This window comes from Quercus robur, chromosome 2 (assembly GCF_932294415.1).
Source record: "Quercus robur chromosome 2, dhQueRobu3.1, whole genome shotgun sequence".
Classification (NCBI taxonomy): domain Eukaryota; kingdom Viridiplantae; phylum Streptophyta; class Magnoliopsida; order Fagales; family Fagaceae; genus Quercus; species Quercus robur.
Window position 1 is genome coordinate 46,730,567 of NC_065535.1, and position 20,365 is coordinate 46,750,931.

The window sequence follows — 20,365 nt, forward strand, 5'->3', positions numbered from 1 at the left end:
CTGAATTAGGTACAAAAATCCACCATGTGGCTGCCATGTGATTGGCCAAAGCCTAACAAACTTCTCTAACTAATTGATAGGCTATTGTACTTATCATTAACAACCTATCAGCTAACTAACTTTCTGTTACAAGTGATAAAGGCTATTACAAGTAAAAGGAACTACTTATCATACAATATAAGCACTAGTAAACTAGCTTTAAAAATAAACAGCATTAGGACTGTCCCCCTTTGGAACACACTTGTCCTCAAGTGTGGCTTATTGTATGCTGATCTGGTGCATGATAGGGCAGCAAGTGATGTACATTGAAATTGTTAGAAATGTGTAGATGATCAGGTAGCTTGACTTGGTTGGCATTGTGATACAGGGCATTTCAAGCAACTATATGCCTATATCCTAATCCACTTGTAACTAATTAGTTAGTTAGTTAGTGAGAAGATTTCTTAAGCATTAGCCTATAGGATTTAGACACTTGTCCCATCTAGAGGCTGCCAATGCCAAAAAACTAGTATAAGTAGGAGAATGTAAGCTCTTTGTAAAGGAGTTTTGGTAATTGAATGAATTGTTAGCCTTTGTGTGCTATTTGGAACTAAGTGTTCTTGCAGAGGTACTTATCCACCTTTCAATTTCTTCTAAGTAACTCAGCCCTTTTATTGTTTCTAAACCATACATAAACAGCCCATCACTTCCCCTACATCAAATTGGTATCAGAGCTTGAGATCCTTAGGAATCAAGTTCATTTGCAATTTGTTTCTTCATTTTTTGTCCAAGAACCTATCAAGATTCAGTCTTGATTTCTTTTCCTAGCCTAAAATACCTCTCTTACTTAAACCAAAGCCTTCATATGTGCTAGCAATTAGTTTGTAGTAGCAAGAAGCTATGTTGTTTGAGAAGACAAGGAAGGATAAGGGCAAGAAGCAAGCTGGTTCTTGTAGTAGAGGAAGATGATATTGCAGCCAATGGACCAAGGTGTAGAAGGGTTCAAAATGGCTTAGAAGCTGAAGTGGAATTGTTGAGGAGGCAATTACAAGCCTTGAATGAACAATTGAGAAGAGATAGGAAACAACAACACAATCAGCATGATGTTGCTGGAAGTGCAACTTCAAATGGGGGGGATTATGAGCAGTTCTTTGTTCATGTTCCTAAGCAAAAACTAGAGTGGCATAACCACAATCTCGTGATGGTTCAACCAAAGATGCCAAACCAAAATTGGGAATCAAGATTTGAGATTGGATGCCCTGAATTTGATGGCAGCTTGGATCATGAGGAGTTTGTGGATTGGCTTAGCGAAGTTGAAGAGATCTTTGCTTGTTATGCTATTCCAGAATCCAAGAAAGTTAAATTGGCAGCAACTAATTTGAGAGGCAAGGCAAGATCTTGGTGGGAGCAGTTGAAGATTCAAAGATTGAGGAAAGGAAAAACCAAGATTCATACTTGGGAGAAGATGAAACAGAAGCTTAGAGAGCAATTCTTGGCTTACAACTACAGCCACACACCCTTTACAGCAAAGTGCAAATCCAAGATGTCCATTTCCTCCAAAATTGCTGGACTGTTTTAGAAGCTTTCAATAGGGCAGTGCTAATTGAGAATCAAGTCAAGGGAGCACAATCAGTTCCTTTCAGTTCTAAAATCAGTGCTCGAAGTTGTGATGCAACATCCAACTTCACCAAGAAGGTTGAAACTGGATCAAATGTTGCTAAATCAAGTAAGGCTTCCAAGGTACCAGCCAAGAGCCAACCTGTTTTGTCAAAGGGTGAAACCTTGGTTGTTGAAGAGATAAAAGATCAAGACTTTCTGGTTAAAGAGTTAGAAGACCAAGACATTGGACATCTTGTTTCTAATAGCTACATTGAAGAATAGGTTGGTGAGGGAGGACAAGAATTGACTAAATGCATAATAAGTATGGTAGAATCTGTGCGTGGTCAATATGTGGAATGAGCAAATGCTGTTGTTAAGAAAGCAAATGACTGTCTATTAACAACAAGGGTTATGCAAGTTCTAAAACAAGAAGTGGAGGATGACAGACAGCATAAAGGATATGTTCTTTGTGAGGAGGTAGCCATGAATGGGTTTCATCTTTTACATAGATGTGAAAAATAATATGAAGCTATCGTGGGCAGAAAGTGCAACACACACAGCGTGTAGAAGTTTGTGCATCCAAACTCCTTGCAACCAAAGAAAGGGAAGGCAAGCCCCAAGCCAATGGTTAAGATGAAGAAGGTTGAGTCACCAGTGAAGAATAAAGCCTAGTAGTGTCAAAATATGCATAATTGATCATTTGCGAGGCAAAACCCTTAATGTTCAATTTGGTGTACATGTTTTACAATTGAAAAGTCAACCAAACTAGAGAACAAGTTTGCTTTCAAAAAAGGGAGTCCTCTTAATGCAGATGCATCTACATTGGTGTTTCATTTGTGTGGGACTTGGCTGTGCAGAAGCAGCAGCCTTTGTTGTGCTATAGGATTTAGACGCTTGTCAACCATCTAGAGGTTGCCAATGCCAAACAACTAGTATAAGTAGGAGAATGTAAGCTCTTTCTAAAGGAGTTTTGGTAATTGAATGAATTGTTAGCCTTTGTGTGCTATTTGGAACTAAGTGTTCTTGCAAAGGTACTTATCCACCTATCAATTTGTTCTAAGAAACTCAGCCCTTTTATTGTTTCTAAACCATACACAAACAGCCCATCACATCCCCTGCATCACATTGTCATTGATCTTATGTAGTATGGGACAAGGACCAATCTTCTTTTGTTGTAACTTAGTATAAGGTCTGGCAGTGTTCCTCTCCTTGGTTAGGATCACCCATACTAGGTCACCTTCCTTGAAAATCACTTGCCTTTTCTTCTTGTTAGCTTGTGCCTTGTACTTAGCATTGTTGGCCTCTATTTTCTTCTTACTATTTGCATGTAGCTGTTGTACAAAGTTAGCTAATTCAGTGGCTTTTAGATGCTCCTCCTTGGATAATGGTAATCTTGACAAGTCAAGAACACTGGCTAGTTGCATCCCATAAACAATCTCAAAGGGAGAGTGTTGAGTTGTTCTATTGGTAGATGAGTTGCAGGAAAATTCCTGCTGTGGGTAAGACATTCTCCCATTCCTTAGGTTTGTCCCTTACAAAACACCTTAGGAGGTCGCCCAAGCTCCTATTGATCACCTTAGTTTGTCTGTCCATTTGAGGATGGAAATTGGTGTTGTTTTGCAAGTTAGTACCAATTTTCCTCGACAAGGTCTCTATAAATGGGCAAGGAGCTTGGCGTCCCTATCAGACACAATGCTGGTTGGAACTCCATGTAACTTATAGATCTCCATGAAAAATATACTAGCAATATTGGAGGCATCATTAGTCTTCTTGCAAGCCACAAAATGAGCCATCTTGGAGAATCTGTCCACTACCACTAGAATAGAGTCTGATCATGATCATCCAATAGTAGGGGGTAATCCAAGCACAAAGTCCATGTTAATGCAAGTCCCAAGCTTGTTAGGCACTGGAAGAGGCAGATACAATCTAGCATTGGTGCTGTCCCTTTGTTTTGCTGACATATCATGCATCTTTGAACTAGTCTTCTCACATCCTTAAGAATGCCTGGCCAATAGAATTGTTGTTGTGGGAGCTGCATTGTCTTCTCTCTCCCAAAATGGCCTTGGTTATGCACTTCAAGAAGAATCTTGTGCTGAGAGAACATGTTGGAATACAAAGGAGTAGGCCTTTGAACAAATAGCCATCTTGCAGGTTGTATCTAGGACAAGCAGCTCTGTTGCCTTGTTGCAAATTCTGCATAATCTGAAATAGCTTGGAATCTTCTTTATAATGCTCCCTAAATACCTCAAAGCCCTCAACTATGTTGTGCATCTGCATTAGTAAGGAAGACCTCTTGCTAAGACCATTTGCAACTCTATTAAGGACTCTAGCTTTGTGCCTTAAGCTAAAGTTGAATTCTTTTAGGTAGACAGCCCATTTGGCATGCCATTTGTTGAGGGTTGCTTGGCTGTTGTGGTGTTTAAGAGCCTCATGGTCAATATGGAGTATAAATTCCTTGTAAGCCAAATAGTATTCCCAATGTTTTATACTATGGCATAGAATTCCTCATTGTAGGTGCTGTAGTTGAGCTTGGCTGAGTTGATTTTTCATTGAAATAGGCCACTGGTTTTCTCTCGACTGAGAACACCCCCTATGCCAACTCCAGAAGCATCACAATCCAATTCAAAGATCCTTTCAAAGTTAGGAGCCTATAATACTGTTGCAGTAAGGGCAGCTTTCAAGCACTCAAAACTCTGCTGCTTGGCATCATCCCACGCAATAGTAGACAACTTGAGACAGTCAATGAGTGGTGTTGCAATTGTGCTGAACCCTTTGATGAATCTCCTATAAAATGTTGCTAACCCATGGGAGCTTCTTACCTCAGCCACTGATCTTGGAACAGGCCAATCAATAATGGCCTTGAGCTTCCCTTCATCCATTACAATTCCCTTATCAGTCACCGCATATGACATACCCAAGGAAACCTACCTTATTGCAAAGGTACATTTCTTGGTATTTGCATAGAACTTATCCCTTCTTAGTAACTCAAACACAGATTGCAAATGATTCACATGATTCAAAGTCTTGCTATGTACCAATACATCATCAAAGTAAACTTTTGATAAGCAAAGTAAACTACAACACATACACCAAGCATAGACTGCAACATTTGAGTAATTACCCTTATGAAAGTAGTAGGTGCATTAGTAAGACCAAAGGGCATGACAAACTGCTCATATAGTCCACTGTGAGTCTTAAAGGCAGCCTTCCACTCATCCCCTGGTTTAATCCTAATTTAATGATAGCCACTTCTAAGATCTATCTTGGAAAAGATTTTAGAACTAGCTAGACATTCAAGCATATCATCTATCCTAGGTATAGGAAACCTATATTTGATTGTGATCTTGTTAATGGCTTTGTTGTCAACACACATCTTTCAACTGCCATCATGGACTAATTCCTGGCCTAGTTTATCCCTTGTCCAATAGTTCTTGCACTTGCCTATTAAGTTCATCCTTTCCATTGGTATCATTCTATAGGCAGCCATATTAGGTAATGCAGAACCTGGAATGAAATCAATGGCATGCTATATGTCTCTCATTGGAGGCAATTCAGTTGGTAATTCATTAGGGAAGACATCCTCAAATGACTTGATCAATTCCTTAATAGATTGAGTCACTACCATAGCATCTAACTCTAATGCAGTCAATAACATGTAAACCACACCAGTTGCTAGAGTTTCTTGCTCAAATTTCTAGACAAGCAGCAAAGAATTTGGCTGCATGGTAGTTGGAGTTTTAAGAATCACCTTTTCTTTCATGGGCAGTAGGGTGTACTACTACCCAACCTTGTATAGGCTATAGGCGTTCTTCCTTCCGTCATGGTTGGTGTGCCTATCATACTGCCAAGGTCTTCCCAACAGCAAATGCCCTGCATCCATCTTCACTATATCACAACAAACTGAATCTTGGAATTTATTATAATTGAAAAGGAGACCATGCATCTCTTGGAGACTCTTATATCATTGCCTGTCTTAAGCCATGTTAGTTAGTAGGGTGAGGATGATCTTTAGTCTTTAAACCAAGTTTATCAACTTCTTCAGAAACCACGTTTTTACAACTTCCCCCATCAATAACCAAGCTGCAAATCCCGCCACCAATATTGTAGGTGGTGTGAAAAATGTTGCTCATCAACCAATCGTCTTGCTCCTCCTGTTTTAGTGCTAACAATGTCTTCTTCATACAAAGCGAAGCCTTCTTCCTCATCTAAGTCCCCTATAACAATTTCTTCTTCATACTTTGGAAATTCTTCATCTTCTTGGTATTCACAACCTTCAATCATTAAAGTTTTACCCTTGCCTTAAGAATTAACTCCCCCTTTCTTGCAATCTGTGGCCTTGTGCCCAACTTCTCCATACTTGTAGCACTTAAATGTAAAGCTCTGTGATGCTTTAGGGGTTGGTTTGACTTCATTAGAAATTGAAGGTAGGCTTGCACTGCAATTCTTGAAAGGCTGTGCACTGTTAGTAGTTGGCATTTCTTGAGTGCTAACTTGGGTACTTTTGCTACCACCATAAGCTTGGAACTGCACAAAAGCTTTTCTTGCAAGTTGCTTCTCAAACATCAAGGCTCTATTGTAAGCTTAAGAAACAGACCACAGTTGGTGCAAAGATAAGGCATCTTGAATTGGTGGTTTAAGACCGCTCAAGAACCTTGCAAGCATTTGTTCTTCACTCTCATTCAGGTCTACTCGATCTACCAATTGATAAAATCCCTCTGTATACTCTTCTGTACTGCCATGTTGCTTCATATTATGCAGTTGTTTGTACAAGGACTACATATAATTGAACGGCAGAAACTGGTTTCTCATTTTCTGCTTCATCTTGGACCAGTCTTGGATCTCCCTTTTACCCCTCCTAACTCTCTGAACTTGGAGTTGTTCCCACTAGGTTGAAGCTTTCCCTCTTAACTTGATAGAGATCAACTTCACCTTCTTGAAATCTGGTACCTCATGGAAATTAAAGATTCTTTCAACTTGGTTAAGCCAATCGATGAATTCTTCATGATTCAAGCTATCATAGAACTCATGTAACTCAATCTTGAAGTTGGATTTCCATTTTGGTTCTCCCCTTGGAGGACTAGGCACTTGCCTTGGAACACCTCCTCTAGGCTGACCAATTGGGTTTGAAGTTGCTGTGGCTGTCAGTTTCAGCATCTTCAGTAGGTTCACCATCATTTTGAGGATAATGACACTAGTTTCTTCTCACTTCCTTGGTCAAGGCAGCAAGCTGCCCCTTTAGCAGCTCCACAGTCTACTCCTATGTCACCTGGGGTTCTCCTTGTTTTGGTTGCAGCTGCTGCCTAGGATGAACATGCATCTTAGGTTCATGTGTTGCAGAAGCTTTCGTGTTCCTTCTATTGTATATTACTGGTGCCATCTACATAAATCCTTAGGCTCACCAGTTCAGGGTAAGAAAATGAGTGCAAGGATGGAATCTTGAATAGGATATGCTGTAGAATAGAAAGGACAAGAAAGAACTTGAATTCCTAAATGGATCTCAAGCTTTGATACCAAATTATGATGGAGAAAAATGGTGAAAAGGAAAGCTACTTTAGAAAGCTAAGTTGCTTAGAGAAAAGAAAGAATGAACTAGCTCTTCAAGAGATTTGCTTTTGGAATAATACCTCATAGATTTCTTGGATTCGAATTCAACGAGTTACAATGAGGGCAACCTTGCTTATTTATAGTTACATAAGCAAGTTACTGAGTTAATTACAAAACCCACCATGTGGCTGCCACGGAGGTATTGAGTAGGTTGTTGAAGAAAATGGAGGAGGTGGGATGTTTAATCAAAGGGTTCAAGGCAGAAAATTCCATAGTTGCTAAGTTATGTATTTCCCATCTGTTATTTGCAGACAATATTTGTGATCCCAATATTGAATGGTTATTGTATTTTCAAATGGATTTGACATGCGTTGAGGCTGTTATAGGTTTGAAAGTTAATTTGCGTAAAAGCAAGGTGGTCCCAATAGGCAACGTGGGTAATATGGTGGATTTAGCTGGTATCCTTGGTTGTAAAGTTGGGAACTTACCAATGACTTATCTAGGGATGCCTTTTGGAGTTTCCTCTAAGGTGATATCTATGTGAAATCATATTTTGGAGAAAATGGAATGTAGGTTGTCTTTTGGGGAAGAAGCTTTCTAAGGGTGGGAGACTAATACTTCTGAAAAGTACATTTGCGAGCTTACCAACATAAGCCTTTCATGTTTTACTATTCCTACTAGCATGGACAATCGGTTGGAGATGTTTTAGAGAAACATTTTGTGGGGCACCTTAGTTGTGGACTTTAAGTTCTCTTTAGGCCTTATTGGGAAAGTGTTTATGGAGATTTGGGTCCGAGGTTACACATTTATGGATATGGGTGATTGCTGTGAGATTTGGGGAGGAATGGGGTGGTTAGACTTCGGGTTTAGTTAGGATACCTCATGATTTTGGTGTGGAAATCAATCTCTTAAAGAGTTCTATCTAGACTTGTTTGCTTACTCACTTGATCAGAATGCCTCAATTAATTCTGTCATGGATAGCTCGATGGGTGGGGAAGGCTAGATCTATAGCATGAGATTTCATAGAGAATTCCATGATTGGTATAGTGTTTGATCATGTGGTGTTACTGGGTTTAGTGGAACCCTATGTTTTGAAGTTGGTTCAAGATTGGGAGATGGATTGGTTAATTTCTTCTATGGTTATATTGTATTTGGTTTAGAATTGGGTACGAATGGTGGAAAAAAAGTGTTGGAAATTAAGCAAAATTGTGCTTTTACTATTTATTCTTACTATGAGGCTTTAAGATGTGTTGAAATTAATGAATGAAATTGTATTGGTAACCATTTCAGTTTGGTAAGGGAAACTAAATATTTGGCACCTATCGATACCAATGTGTTTCTTTTAGAATTTCCACTATCTATTTTTTATTCAAGAACTTATAAAAAAAAAAAAAAAAAAACTTGTATTTTGGTGGGCATCCTATTTGTTTCAAGGAATTCCTAGTTATATATTGGCCAAGAAGTTGGCAGCTTTGAAATTGGATAAAAAAAAGGGTAATGAAACGGAGTCTGGCAATGTCACTATTAAGAAGCAACATTTTTGGAGTAAATTAATGCTCTAGATGCTAGAGGGGAGACTCACCCTCTAATAGCTTAGGAAAAATTAGAACAGGTTAATCTCTGCACATAAATTGAGAAGTTCACTTTATTAGAAGAGATTAGTTGAAGACAAAAGCTTAGGGTACTAAACTTGAGGGAGGGTGATTCCAATGCAAGAATTTTTCACAGGATGGCCAATTTTAACAGAAGAAATAACAGTATTGAGAGTCTTATGGTTAATGTTAGTTTGTCTTCCAATCAGGATATGATTTCGAATTGTATTACTCAAATTTTCATGGATTTATACACGAAGCAACAAGTTGATCGACCATTTCCAAATGTGTTGGATTTTCCAATGATATTCGAAGATAAAGCTGATTGGTTGGAGTGACCTTTTGAGGAGGCAAAGATATTTGATGAAGATTTCAATGGTGATAAATCGTTTGGGCCTGATATTTTTCCCATGGCATTCTTCCAAGCTTGTTGGGAGATTCTCAAACCTGATCTTATGGCTGGTTTTCATCATTTTTATGCTAAAGGTCAGTTTGAGAAAAGTTTGAATGCAACCTTCATTACAATTATCCCAAAAACATTGCAGCAGTTGAAGTCAGGGACTTTCGCCCAAATAGTCCTTTTTTTGGGGGGGGGGGGGGGGGGGTTGTTACTTTTATAATTTTCGTTCTTGACTTGTTCACCCCTGTATACTCCCTGTGTGCTTGGGTGTCTCTATTTTTATTATCAATGAATTCTTATTACTTATCAAAAAAAAAAAAAAAAGGTATTGGCTACTTGATTACGCACGGTCATGGGAGATATTATTTCAGCTTCTCAGAATGCTTTTGTTTTGAACAGGCAGATTCTTGAACCGTGACCCGGTACTTATTGTGATGTAGGGCATTTCAAGTTGTTGCATCCTAATCCTCTTGTGAATAGTTAGTTAGTTAGATGATTGCTTAAGCAATAGCCAATAGGATTTAGACACTTGTCAAGCATCTAGAAGGCTCCAATGCCAAACAAATAGTATAAGTACCACATTGTAGTTACTTTGTGATTAGTTTTTGAATGCAATTACATAGATTAGCCTAGTGCTATTTTCAAGAGATGGATTTCTCTTAAGAAGGTTTTGTCACACCTTGTTCACTGTTCTAAGAAACTCTCATTTCCCTTAATCAATTCTAAGCCTAAACAGTAGCCCCCTTAGAATCCCTGCATCAAATTGGTATCTGAGCTTGAGATCCTTAGGATTTAAGTTCTTTTATTGTTTCTCATTTTCTGTCATCAAGAACCTGTCAAGATCCTATCTTGATTTCATTCCCAGCCTTAATACCTTACCTTTATCAAAATAGAAGCCTTCAATTTTGCTGGCAAGATTCTGCAGTAGTGAAAGATGGTGTTTGAGAAGGAAAGGAAGGACAAAGGGATGAAAGTAGTGGTTCAAGAGGCAGCCTTGGAGACTCATGCAGCCGATGATCCAGAAGTTTTGGAGCAGCACTTTGCCTTAGAACATGAAGTGGAAGCGTTGAGGAGGCAAATCCATGCCTTGACTGAGCAGGTTCTAAGAGACAAAATACAGCAGCCAAACAACCACGATTATCATGGAAGTGAGGCATCAAATGAAGAAAGCTATGAGGATCCTTTTGCCTAGAACCCAAGGATATGTCATGGAAGGCAAATTCCTGTTCTGCAACCAAGGGATCATGAGCAAAAGTGGGAATCCAACTTCAAGATTGAGTTATCTGAGTTCTATGGTAGCTTTAATCATGGAGAATTCATGGACTGGCTCAACCAAGTGGAAAGAATCTTTGATTTCCATGAGGTACCAGACTACAAGAAGGTGAAATTGGTAGCAAATAAACTCAAGGGCAGGGCATTTGTTTGGTGGAGGCAGTTGCAGGTCCAAAGAGTGAGAATGGGAAAAGGAAAGGTGCAAGAATGGTTCAAAACGAAGATACAATTACAAAAGCAATTCTTGCCTTTCAACTACTTGAAAACTATCTTCCAAAATTTGCATAGGAAGTCATTGCAATCTGAAGCCTCAAGAAACCAAGTACCAGCAAGTGCAAGTCCTTGGCAGCAATCTTGGCCAACCAAGAATGATTATTGGCAGACCAAGAAGGACAAGGGAAATGCAGCAGAGTGTTTTTCTGTTAATGCAGTACCTGGTCTATCAAAGTCAGCCATTGCATGCAAGCATGGTGCAAGCAATGGAATTTTCAAATGTTACAATTGTGGAGGACAAATCTATGAAGCCCCTAACAAATGGAAGTCAGCCATGAAGTTGGAAGGAAAATCCTTGATGGCGGAAGGGATTAAAGAAGAAGGTATAACTTTGATCCTTGATAATACCTTGCAAGCACCCAAGGAAGATATGCGAATGAATGCACCCGTGTATGAAGAAGAAGAAGAAGAAGCAGAAGAAGAAGAGGAAGTCAATGATAGCATATTGCCGATTGAAAACAATAAAGTGAAGGAATGCATTCTAGAACCCGTATATGATCCATTTGTGGAAGAAGTAGATGCTAATATAGAGCAAGAAGGAGGTGAAGTTAGAGTTTCAAGAGGGTGCTTGGGGTTCTTATCAATCAATAGCTTTCAAGATTGTGTTCTTTATGATAAGAAGGCCATGAATGTTTGTCATCTCTTACTTGCAAGTGGAAGGCCACGTCAACATGATAGGAAAACCATCCATGGTAGAAGGTGTAGCGCACACATTATGTACAAGATGGTACACCCCTACTATTTGCAACCAAAGAAGAGGAAAGTGAACCCCAAGCCAATGGTCGAGATGAAGGTTGGTTCAGTTGTGTGGGACTTCGCTGTGCAGAAGCAGCAGCCTTTGGTGTGCTGCCAAGAGTAGAAAACTCATTAAACAATGCAACTACTTCATACTAGAAGGCTAGAAATTCATACAAATCTTGTGGCAACCAAGAGCACTTGAGGTCGAGTGCTTCTTAAGAGGGAGAGTCTTGATGCAGGGCATTTCAAGTTATTGCATCCTAATCCTCTTTTGAATAGTTAGTTAGTTAGTTAGATGATTGCTTAAGCAATAGCCAATAGGATTTAGACACTTGTCAAGCATCTAGAAGGCTCCAATGCCAAATAGATAGTATAAGTACCACATTGTAGTTACTTTGTGATTAGTTTTTGAATGCAATTACATAGATTAACCTAGTGCTATTTTCAAGAGATGGATTTCTCTTAAGAAGGTTTTGTCACACCTTGTTCACCATTCTAAGCAACTCTCATTTCCCTTAATCAATTCTAAGCCCAAACAGTAGCCCCCTTAGAATCCCTGCATCATATTGCTAATGAATGCCTTGACAATAGATTGAAGACCAGTCTACTAGGGTTACTTTGTAAACTAGATGTTGAGAAGGATTTTGATCGTGTTAATTGGGGTTTTCTTAATGACGTTACTAGAGTGTAGTGGGTTCTCTGATAAGTGGAGGTAGTGGATTTTCTTCTGTCTATCTGCTGTTTGTTTCTCTATTTTGATTAATGGTTCTCGCTTTGGTTGTTTTGAGAGTTCTAAAGGGTTGAGACAAGGTGATCCTTTGACTCCTTTGCTATTTATCTTGCTCATGGAAGCTCTTGGAAGAATGTTGGATAAAGCTGTCCAGGAAGGCCGCATGTCAGGTTTTTGTGTGGGTAATTTGGAGGGAAGATCTTTGGTGGTGTCTTAACTCCTCTTTGCTGATGGCACTAATTTTTTGTGATGCTGACCTTGATCAGATTCTGATGATATGATTCTTATTTGGTTTGAGGCAGTTTCTAGTCTAAAAATAAATACGGGAAAGTTAGAATTGGTTCTTGTGGGGGTGGTTTAGAATATTGGGTTATTGTTGAATGTACTTGGCCGCAATCAAGGTACTCTTCCAATGAAATATTTGGGTCTTCCTTTGGGTGCTAAATTCAAGGATAAGACAATATGGAATCTGATTCTGGAGAAGATGGAGAGGAGATTAGCGGGATGGAAATGTTTTTCCTTATCCAAGTGAGGTAGAGTCCCTTTAATTAAAATCACTCTATCTAATTTACCTACTTATTTCCTATCTTTATACCCTATTCATGCTTCTGGGGAGAGGGGGCCTACTTCATTTAGAATAGAGTATGGAATATTAGTTCCATCATGTGTAAAGTGGAGTTTATGGAATGAAGGAGATAAGAGGATATATGGAAAGAAGGAAGGGGACTTTTGAGTGGCAAAGGCTTTCTTTTGAGATATCTGAGTGAACATTCCTGCTCCCTATATTTTTGTATGTCATTAGATGAGTGTAGACCATTAATCTGATGGCCTTCTTGGATAACTGTATTTTTGACTTTTTGGGAAACTTGAGCATTTAACTCGTTAACTCGTACTCTTATGTTGTTCCCTTGGAGCTTTTGTATCATGTTATTGTTCTATTAATTCAATTAGTTTTACTCATAGAATATTTTCTCTTGTTATTTTATTATATTTTTTAATTTGCTAAGTTTGATTGATTTGAACTCGTTTTCTCTTAAAATTACTTATCTTTTATGATTAATGAGGCGGGGTGGGTTGGGAATGGCTGTTGAGAATTTTATTAGATGGACATTGGTTTTGTTTTATGTTTTGGTCTGGTGAAAAGCCATCAGACTTTGAGCTATGCAACGAGTGGTATCTGCAGCTCTCTTACTTCCTTTAAAAACCTTTTCCTTAGTGTAGGCGTATTCAATTCTAAATTTCTTATTCGGTGACAAGAGATTTTACTAGTTAAGGAGTTTGGTGATTGATATTATGTTCTACTTCAGATTTGGAGTTGGTATAGAGGGAGGCTTTAAGTTGCAGAGCTGGGTAATGAGGATAAAGATGTAGAAACCTGCCCTACCTGCCCCATTTCCATCCCTAGCTTTCACCTAGACTATGGTGCATGTATAGGGCAAGAAATCTGCATAATACAAGTCTGCCATCAAATTTTATTTTGTCCATAGGAGCTCCTTTTATAATATGGATGGAGACTGCTTACTTCTGATATTTTTCTTCACTTTGTTATTATTATTACAATTGATTTGGATGTATTTTTTGTCGAAGGGAAAATTGAGAGATTCCAAATTTCTGTCAGTCTGGAACTTGTAACATTTTTTTTATTGCGATATCTATTTTAGGTACTTGATGCACTGGTCAACCTCTTTTGCCGATCAAATATTTCTGCAGAGACATTATGGGATGGTGGTTGGCTTTTGCGGCAGTTGCTCCCATATAGTGATGTTGAATTTAATAGCCATCATCTTAAATTGCTGAAAGTAAGTTAAAACTTCTGATGATTCAATAGTTTTTTTTTTTTTTGGAAAATCTCATGGCTGCTTTTTTTTTTTGATATACAAATTCAATATTTGTTGATAGCATTGCAGTACTAATTGATATCTATCAACTTTATTTTCTCAGCCAACATCATAGGCCTATAGATGTAAGACGTAGTGTCTATACTTGTTAGATATATGAATCTTGAACCATGCATTGTCTATTCTTGTTAGATATATGAATCTTGAACTATGCATTATTTGGTTTATTGTTAAATGAACTTGAGTTTGGCAAATAAAAGAGCACCTATAAGCATGGTTTTAAAAACTGGACCGGACTGGCCAGTTGGACCGGTTCAACTTGGAACTGGGAGCTGATCCAGTCCGGTTCTCTTAAAAACTGGAAATCTTAGAAAAATTGTATTTAACTGGTAACTGCCGGTTTAACTGGAAAAACCGGAAACCGGTATGGTTGAACCGGTTTTTTCAGATTTTTGTGAAGATACTCTACTATGGAGTTATTTTGCAGCAAAATGTTACTTTTTTTTCTTTCTCAGATCTGGAACTTAGGGTGGCAATGAAGGGAGGGCAGCGAAATGTTGCTTTTTTTCTAGAACTGAAACTTAGTAGTGCTTTGGGAAATTTTTTATGGGGATGTTTCAGTTTCAGGGATGCGGTGTTTTAGTCTTTTAGAGAGAGAGAAAGCGTAGGCTAGGTAGAGAGACTGAGAGAGCTAGAGAGGTGGAGACTAGAGAGTAGAAACATTAGGTTGCTGAGATATTTTTGTTGTTGTATTTGACCATTTGTTTTGTTGGGTAGTGAACCTCCATCTCTTTAATTTGGCTGATGCCAATTAAAAATTTGGAACAAGTAAAACCAATCTCATTGGTCAAATAAAATTAAAAGGAAATTTTTAATAAATACCCTCCTTTTGGTCTTCCTTAACTTTTGAGTAATATCCAAATTCCAAAATACCAAACATTAATATGGGAGAGTAATATCCAAATTCCAAAATACCAAACATTAATATGGGAGAGTAATATCCAAATTCCAAAATACTAAAAATTAATATGGGAGAGAATCAAGGATTGTTGATAGAGCATATAATAAATTACATTGAGACTTTTTTTTTTGGGAGTGCATATCATGGTGGAGTCAATGGACTATATGTATGTATTTGTGGTATAATAATGTAGGGTGAGCTAGGTTTTAATAGTTGGATAGCTGAATGTCTTTTACAATTCCACATTGCCTCTTTTCTTTCTTCTTTTTTTGAAGTTGCTACATTCATCTTTATTAAAGGAAAAACCATAAATCCTATTAATTTTTGGAAAAGATTTATTAAATCCATTTATTCATTCTTAATCCTTATGATATTACCAAATTAATATTAAAATTTCTTTATTTAAAACATTTAGTTCTAGATATAATGAAATTATGAACCTACTTTTGTTTTTATTGGAGGAATATTATCTCAATGGTTTAAGAATAATTACTTTAAAATATTAATATTTAGTTACAATTTGTTATTTTTTAAATATTCTTAATAATATGTGAAAAATTACATAAAATTATTTATATTTTTTTTAACTAAACACAATTAGTTTTAAACTTATTATGTATTTATTTTAAGAATTTTAAAATTATAAATTAAATATTAATGACATCACCAGTTTGACCATTGGTTTGACCATGGTTGGACCTTAAAATCAGAAACTGCAATCTTTTCCAGTTCTTTGACCGGTCTGGTTTTTAAAACCTTGCCTATAAGTAATATTTTGAGATAGTACAATTCCAAAATTGTTATTCTTTCGTGTACCTTATTGGGGTATACTAATTATAATTACTTGTAATTGTGGTTGAAGCTTTGATATCAATTTTACGTTATCCTTCAATTGCTCCAATGCAAATTTTGTGGGGTAATAGATGTTGAAGTTAATGTAGAGTGAGTGCCTCGAGTTATCAATTAATTAATCTCAGGCCATTATTTGTAGTTAACAGTAGTTGAGTTGTAAAATATGGAAGGTTAGGTTTGGTGAGAAGAAAAGGGGGAGAAGAAGTAATGGAAAGAAATATTTAAAATAGGTTTAGGGATTAATTAATTAGTCCATTCACTGCAGCATATATATATATGTATATATTTATATATATTAGAGTGATATGACATGATTGTAGGAATACCCTTATGCTAACATAAGAATAACAAGCTAATATAAAAATAACAAGAAATGATTCCAGTACTTCTCCCTCATTGATCTATATGTTATAGCTTGAAGGATAACCTCTAAAAGGAGGCATGAGCTAATGACTTTGTGAGAAGATTACCTAGCTGATCATCCGAGCAAATATGAGGAGTGACAATTTGTTTCTTAATCAATAAATCTTGAATAAAGTGACAATCAACCTTGATATGTTTGGTAATTTCGTGGAAAACATGATTGTACTAATAAAGATAGTTTCCTGAATTGTAACAATACATATGCATAGGAGAGAGATGCAGTTAGAAGACAAATTCTGATGTGGCAAGGAAAAAAAAGGTGGATTTAGAAAAGGTAATATCATCACTCCTGAAGTAATTGTGAGACTCAAGACTAAAATATTGATAATCCTTTACGAGAATTCTCAAGGAAAACACATTTATGAGGCCGAATGGATAACTTATCTTGGCTAGGATCTAAGACAAGAAAGATGACAAACAAATGTATGAGTAGGGGAAAAGGTGAGCAATTAGGAAATAAAAGAGAAAACAAAAACTTTTGATTCAGGACAGTGGTGAGAACAATACTGAACAGCAAAAGTGTTTTGGTACCTCTGTACTGAACAGCAAGATGCCAGCAACCGACCATGCTCTTTTTTTTTTTTTTTTTTTGTGGGGGGGGGGGGGGGGGTGTGGGGGGTGTTTGTTGGAAGCAATGCCATTTTGTTGAGAGGTGTGAGCTCAACTAGTTTAATGAATAATAACACAAAAAGAATCATAACAGACTAAGAAAGTTCTATTTCATTATTAGATTGGAGAAACTTAATACGGTTATTAAACTCAACAAGAATTTCATTATAGAATTTAGAAACTATATGAGGTTAGTTAGATCTCTCTTTCACAATGCAGGACAAGTTGGGAATTTGTTTATTCATGGTTGTGGTGGATTTAGGGGTTTTGATAGGAAAGAGTACAAGCTTGATTTAGGGTTATAAAGAAGGGAAAAAAGAGAAATATATGGTACACGTGTTAAAATAGTGTTTAAATGATTTAATTAATCATCTCCTAACAGGGTTAATATCTAGGATAATTCATAGTTGATTATGATATTAGAGCAGATAGCCTTGAGTATGAACCCCATCTCCCATTTAAAAAAAAATAAAAATCCGACATGTTAGTTATTTTGGGAGAGTTTGACCTCACACATGAGGGGGAGTGTTGGAATAATGGTTAAATGATTAAATTCACAATTTTCTAATAGTTTAAGTTTTTGGGATAAGTGGTAGTTTATCAAACAAGAACAAGAAGAAGAGAACAAGAAAGAAAAGAGTACTATGTACTAGTGGTATTAGGACTCATTAAGCATAATTATATATAACTATAAGCACTTTTTTTTGTACTAGTGGTATTAGAATTCCTAATTTGTCTAGTAAACTAAAAAGCCCAATGAAGAAATAAATAATAAAACATAAATATAAAAAATTTGCGAGGGTTGCAGACATTACAATTTTTCCACTTAATACAAAATTGACCATAAATTGTTAAATAGAAACCCAAATTAAAATTTTTCTTAACCTTAGGACACATAAATAGACCTTTAAAACCACATGACTTTTACTTTGGTTGGATGTAACAGGTGGGCCCATAAAATTAGTCTTGAATAGATGAATTTGTGGCGAAATAGAAAATTATTCGTCCATGGTTACATCATTTCTTAAAAAAAAAAAAACCATGGCATCCTAAAGTAATTGTATCAAAGGACTGAGACTGATGTTTATGACTGCTCGGAAAGGAACTACAATAATGCTTCCCTAACAGGCATGCTTCACTCTCTAAACTACACACATGGCTCAATGCAGGAATTGTTGACTTGAGTATGGCCAAAGGACGTAAATGCCACTAAAGAGGAGAGACGGTAGCACTCAAGACTAATGAAATGAGAAAGAAAGAGCCATCCAGATCCAGATAATATAGGCTATCCTTTTCATGCCCTGAACCAATCATCTTCTTAGACTTGAAGTTTTGAAAGATACAAGAAATAAGAGGAAAAAAGAATTTCACATTGTAAGGATTTAGTCAATTGATTAGCATAAATCAAATCAAAAGAAAATTAGGGACATAGAGGCTAGAGGATAAAGATAATGAATTTATAGGATGAAGAACACCTTTTTCAAGGATTGGCTGAGAATGACTATTAGCTAAAAAAATTTGGTGTTTAACATGAGTCAAATCAAAAAAGAAAAATAATATACTTGATATATGTTTGCTAGTGCTGGAGTCAATGACCCAAGACTAGGATGTATTAGCCATGCATGCAGCATTACCTGAATCAACTAAATTAGTAGTTGAAGAAGAAGGAAGTGCACTCTGCAATCGCCAAATGAGCTTGTTAAGTTGAGTAGTGGGAGCATCATGAAAACAGGAACCAGGAGTTGCATGTCCATAATGAGTCGAAGTAGGTTGTGATTGTCTAATTCCATCAATGGCCTAATACACATAATCTGCCTTGCCATATTTTATGTAACAATAAGACTTAGTATGATATATTATACCATAAAATTAGTAATAACCAATAATCAACAAAATATATGTAGGATAGATAATTAAACAAAATAAGATTTGAGTTCAACCAGCTTGAATTTATTTTTGGGTAAATAAAACTCGCTTACTCGTGCCAAATGAGAGCATAGGATATAGACAAAGCATTCTCACATTCTTATCATTTTCTTAGAGAAAGGGAGACTTGTATGGGAAGACAATATGAAAACTAATGCTAGGACCTGAAAATAATAAACTAACAATGTAAAGACAATAACATAAGAAAATTTTGTTGGTTTTTACTTCCATTCATGTAACATATCTACACTTTCAAATATTCTATTGTTGCAGTTACATGTTATACTATGCAATTTACTTCAAATGGTTTTCTCATGCACAGGATTCATACAGGAACTGTACTATTGCTATTCAACAAGAAATTAGAGGAATCTGGGTTGATCTACTTTTAGCATTCCTTTGTGATGAGTGGAAAATGTGTAAAAGAGGTATTCACTGTGGATTTTGATGTTGTGACTGTTGAGTTGATGCTAAATGTTTTGAGTAATGTGTTTGTACTACAAATTTTCTACTTGTAGCAATTGAGGCTTCAGCTCCTCGGAAAGAGCCCAAGTGCATCCTCTTGCCATCACAGAGCTCCTATTCTGATGGTATATTGAAAACTGTCATAATATAGTTTATTTTTAATAGATGCTTTCCAGAATAGATTACTGTTTCTTCATTGGATTTGTTCCCTTATTTTTTATTTATTTTATTTATTGATAACATTGTTGTACTTACAGATATTATTCCAGCTGAATCATCATTTATTGCTGGTGAGAGAATGTGCGAGTTGGTTAAGGTTTGAGTTTGTACTTTTTGTCATATCTCTTCTTATTGAGCTTTAGAAGTTTCAGATAGACTTGGTCACTTTCTGGTTTCATCAATGACATTTAAATCCTTTGGAAAAGTAAGAAGCTTATATTGTAGTTAAACGTAAAATACATTTGTACATATTATGCATTTGCTTTTGTTAGAGCTTTATGGTAAATCATAATGCATTATTTCTTTTGCTAATATTTGTCATCCTATCAAAATTTAGGTATTTGTACTCCTACATCAACTTCAAATATTCTCCCTTGGTAGAGTATTGCCTGACCAACCTCCTATTTGTGCTCCTGCTGATGTTCCTGAAAGCTTCCGAGCCAGAACTGCTGGACTTGATACTTCAGGTCCAAAGCCTGGAACCGAATTAAGAATTGGTCAGTTTTCTATCCTGTACTTATTGATATTCTATAAATGATGTTATTTTTTTTACTATATATATATATATATAAATATAAATACCTTTAGAAACAAAGATGAAGGTTTTGTAAGACTTGATACTAAAAAAGATACTAATAATTCATAAGGATGAAGAGATTGGAAAGGATGTAAATCATAGGATATGAATGAAGTGAAGAAGTGTATTAGGAAGATTGTGTGATCATAGAATAGCTATTTAGTTAAGGAGAAATTTTATACAACTGTTATAAGACCAAATTTGCTCTATGGTATTGAATGTTGAGTTATTAAGAAGCAACATATTCATAAAATGAGTGCAGTTGAGAATGTTTAGATAGATAAGTGGAAAAAAAGAAGAAGAAAAGAAGAAGGATTTGAAATGAAGTAATTTGCTTAAAAATAGGGGTGACCCCTATTGATGAAAAG

At 36.5% G+C, this 20,365-nt stretch overlaps 1 protein-coding gene across 1 annotated transcript in view; it reads left to right on the forward strand.

The window, feature by feature from the left end:
• Nucleotides 1-20,365, forward strand: part of LOC126713793 (protein TRANSPARENT TESTA 9) — a 58,279-nt gene that overhangs the window by 22,148 nt on the left and 15,766 nt on the right. Inside the window, exons 15-19 of the mRNA XM_050413659.1 lie at nucleotides 13,789-13,926; nucleotides 19,059-19,164; nucleotides 19,255-19,326; nucleotides 19,459-19,517; nucleotides 19,758-19,917. Coding sequence (XP_050269616.1) covers nucleotides 13,789-13,926; nucleotides 19,059-19,164; nucleotides 19,255-19,326; nucleotides 19,459-19,517; nucleotides 19,758-19,917 — 535 coding nt within the window. The remainder of the gene's footprint in view (nucleotides 1-13,788; nucleotides 13,927-19,058; nucleotides 19,165-19,254; nucleotides 19,327-19,458; nucleotides 19,518-19,757; nucleotides 19,918-20,365) is intronic.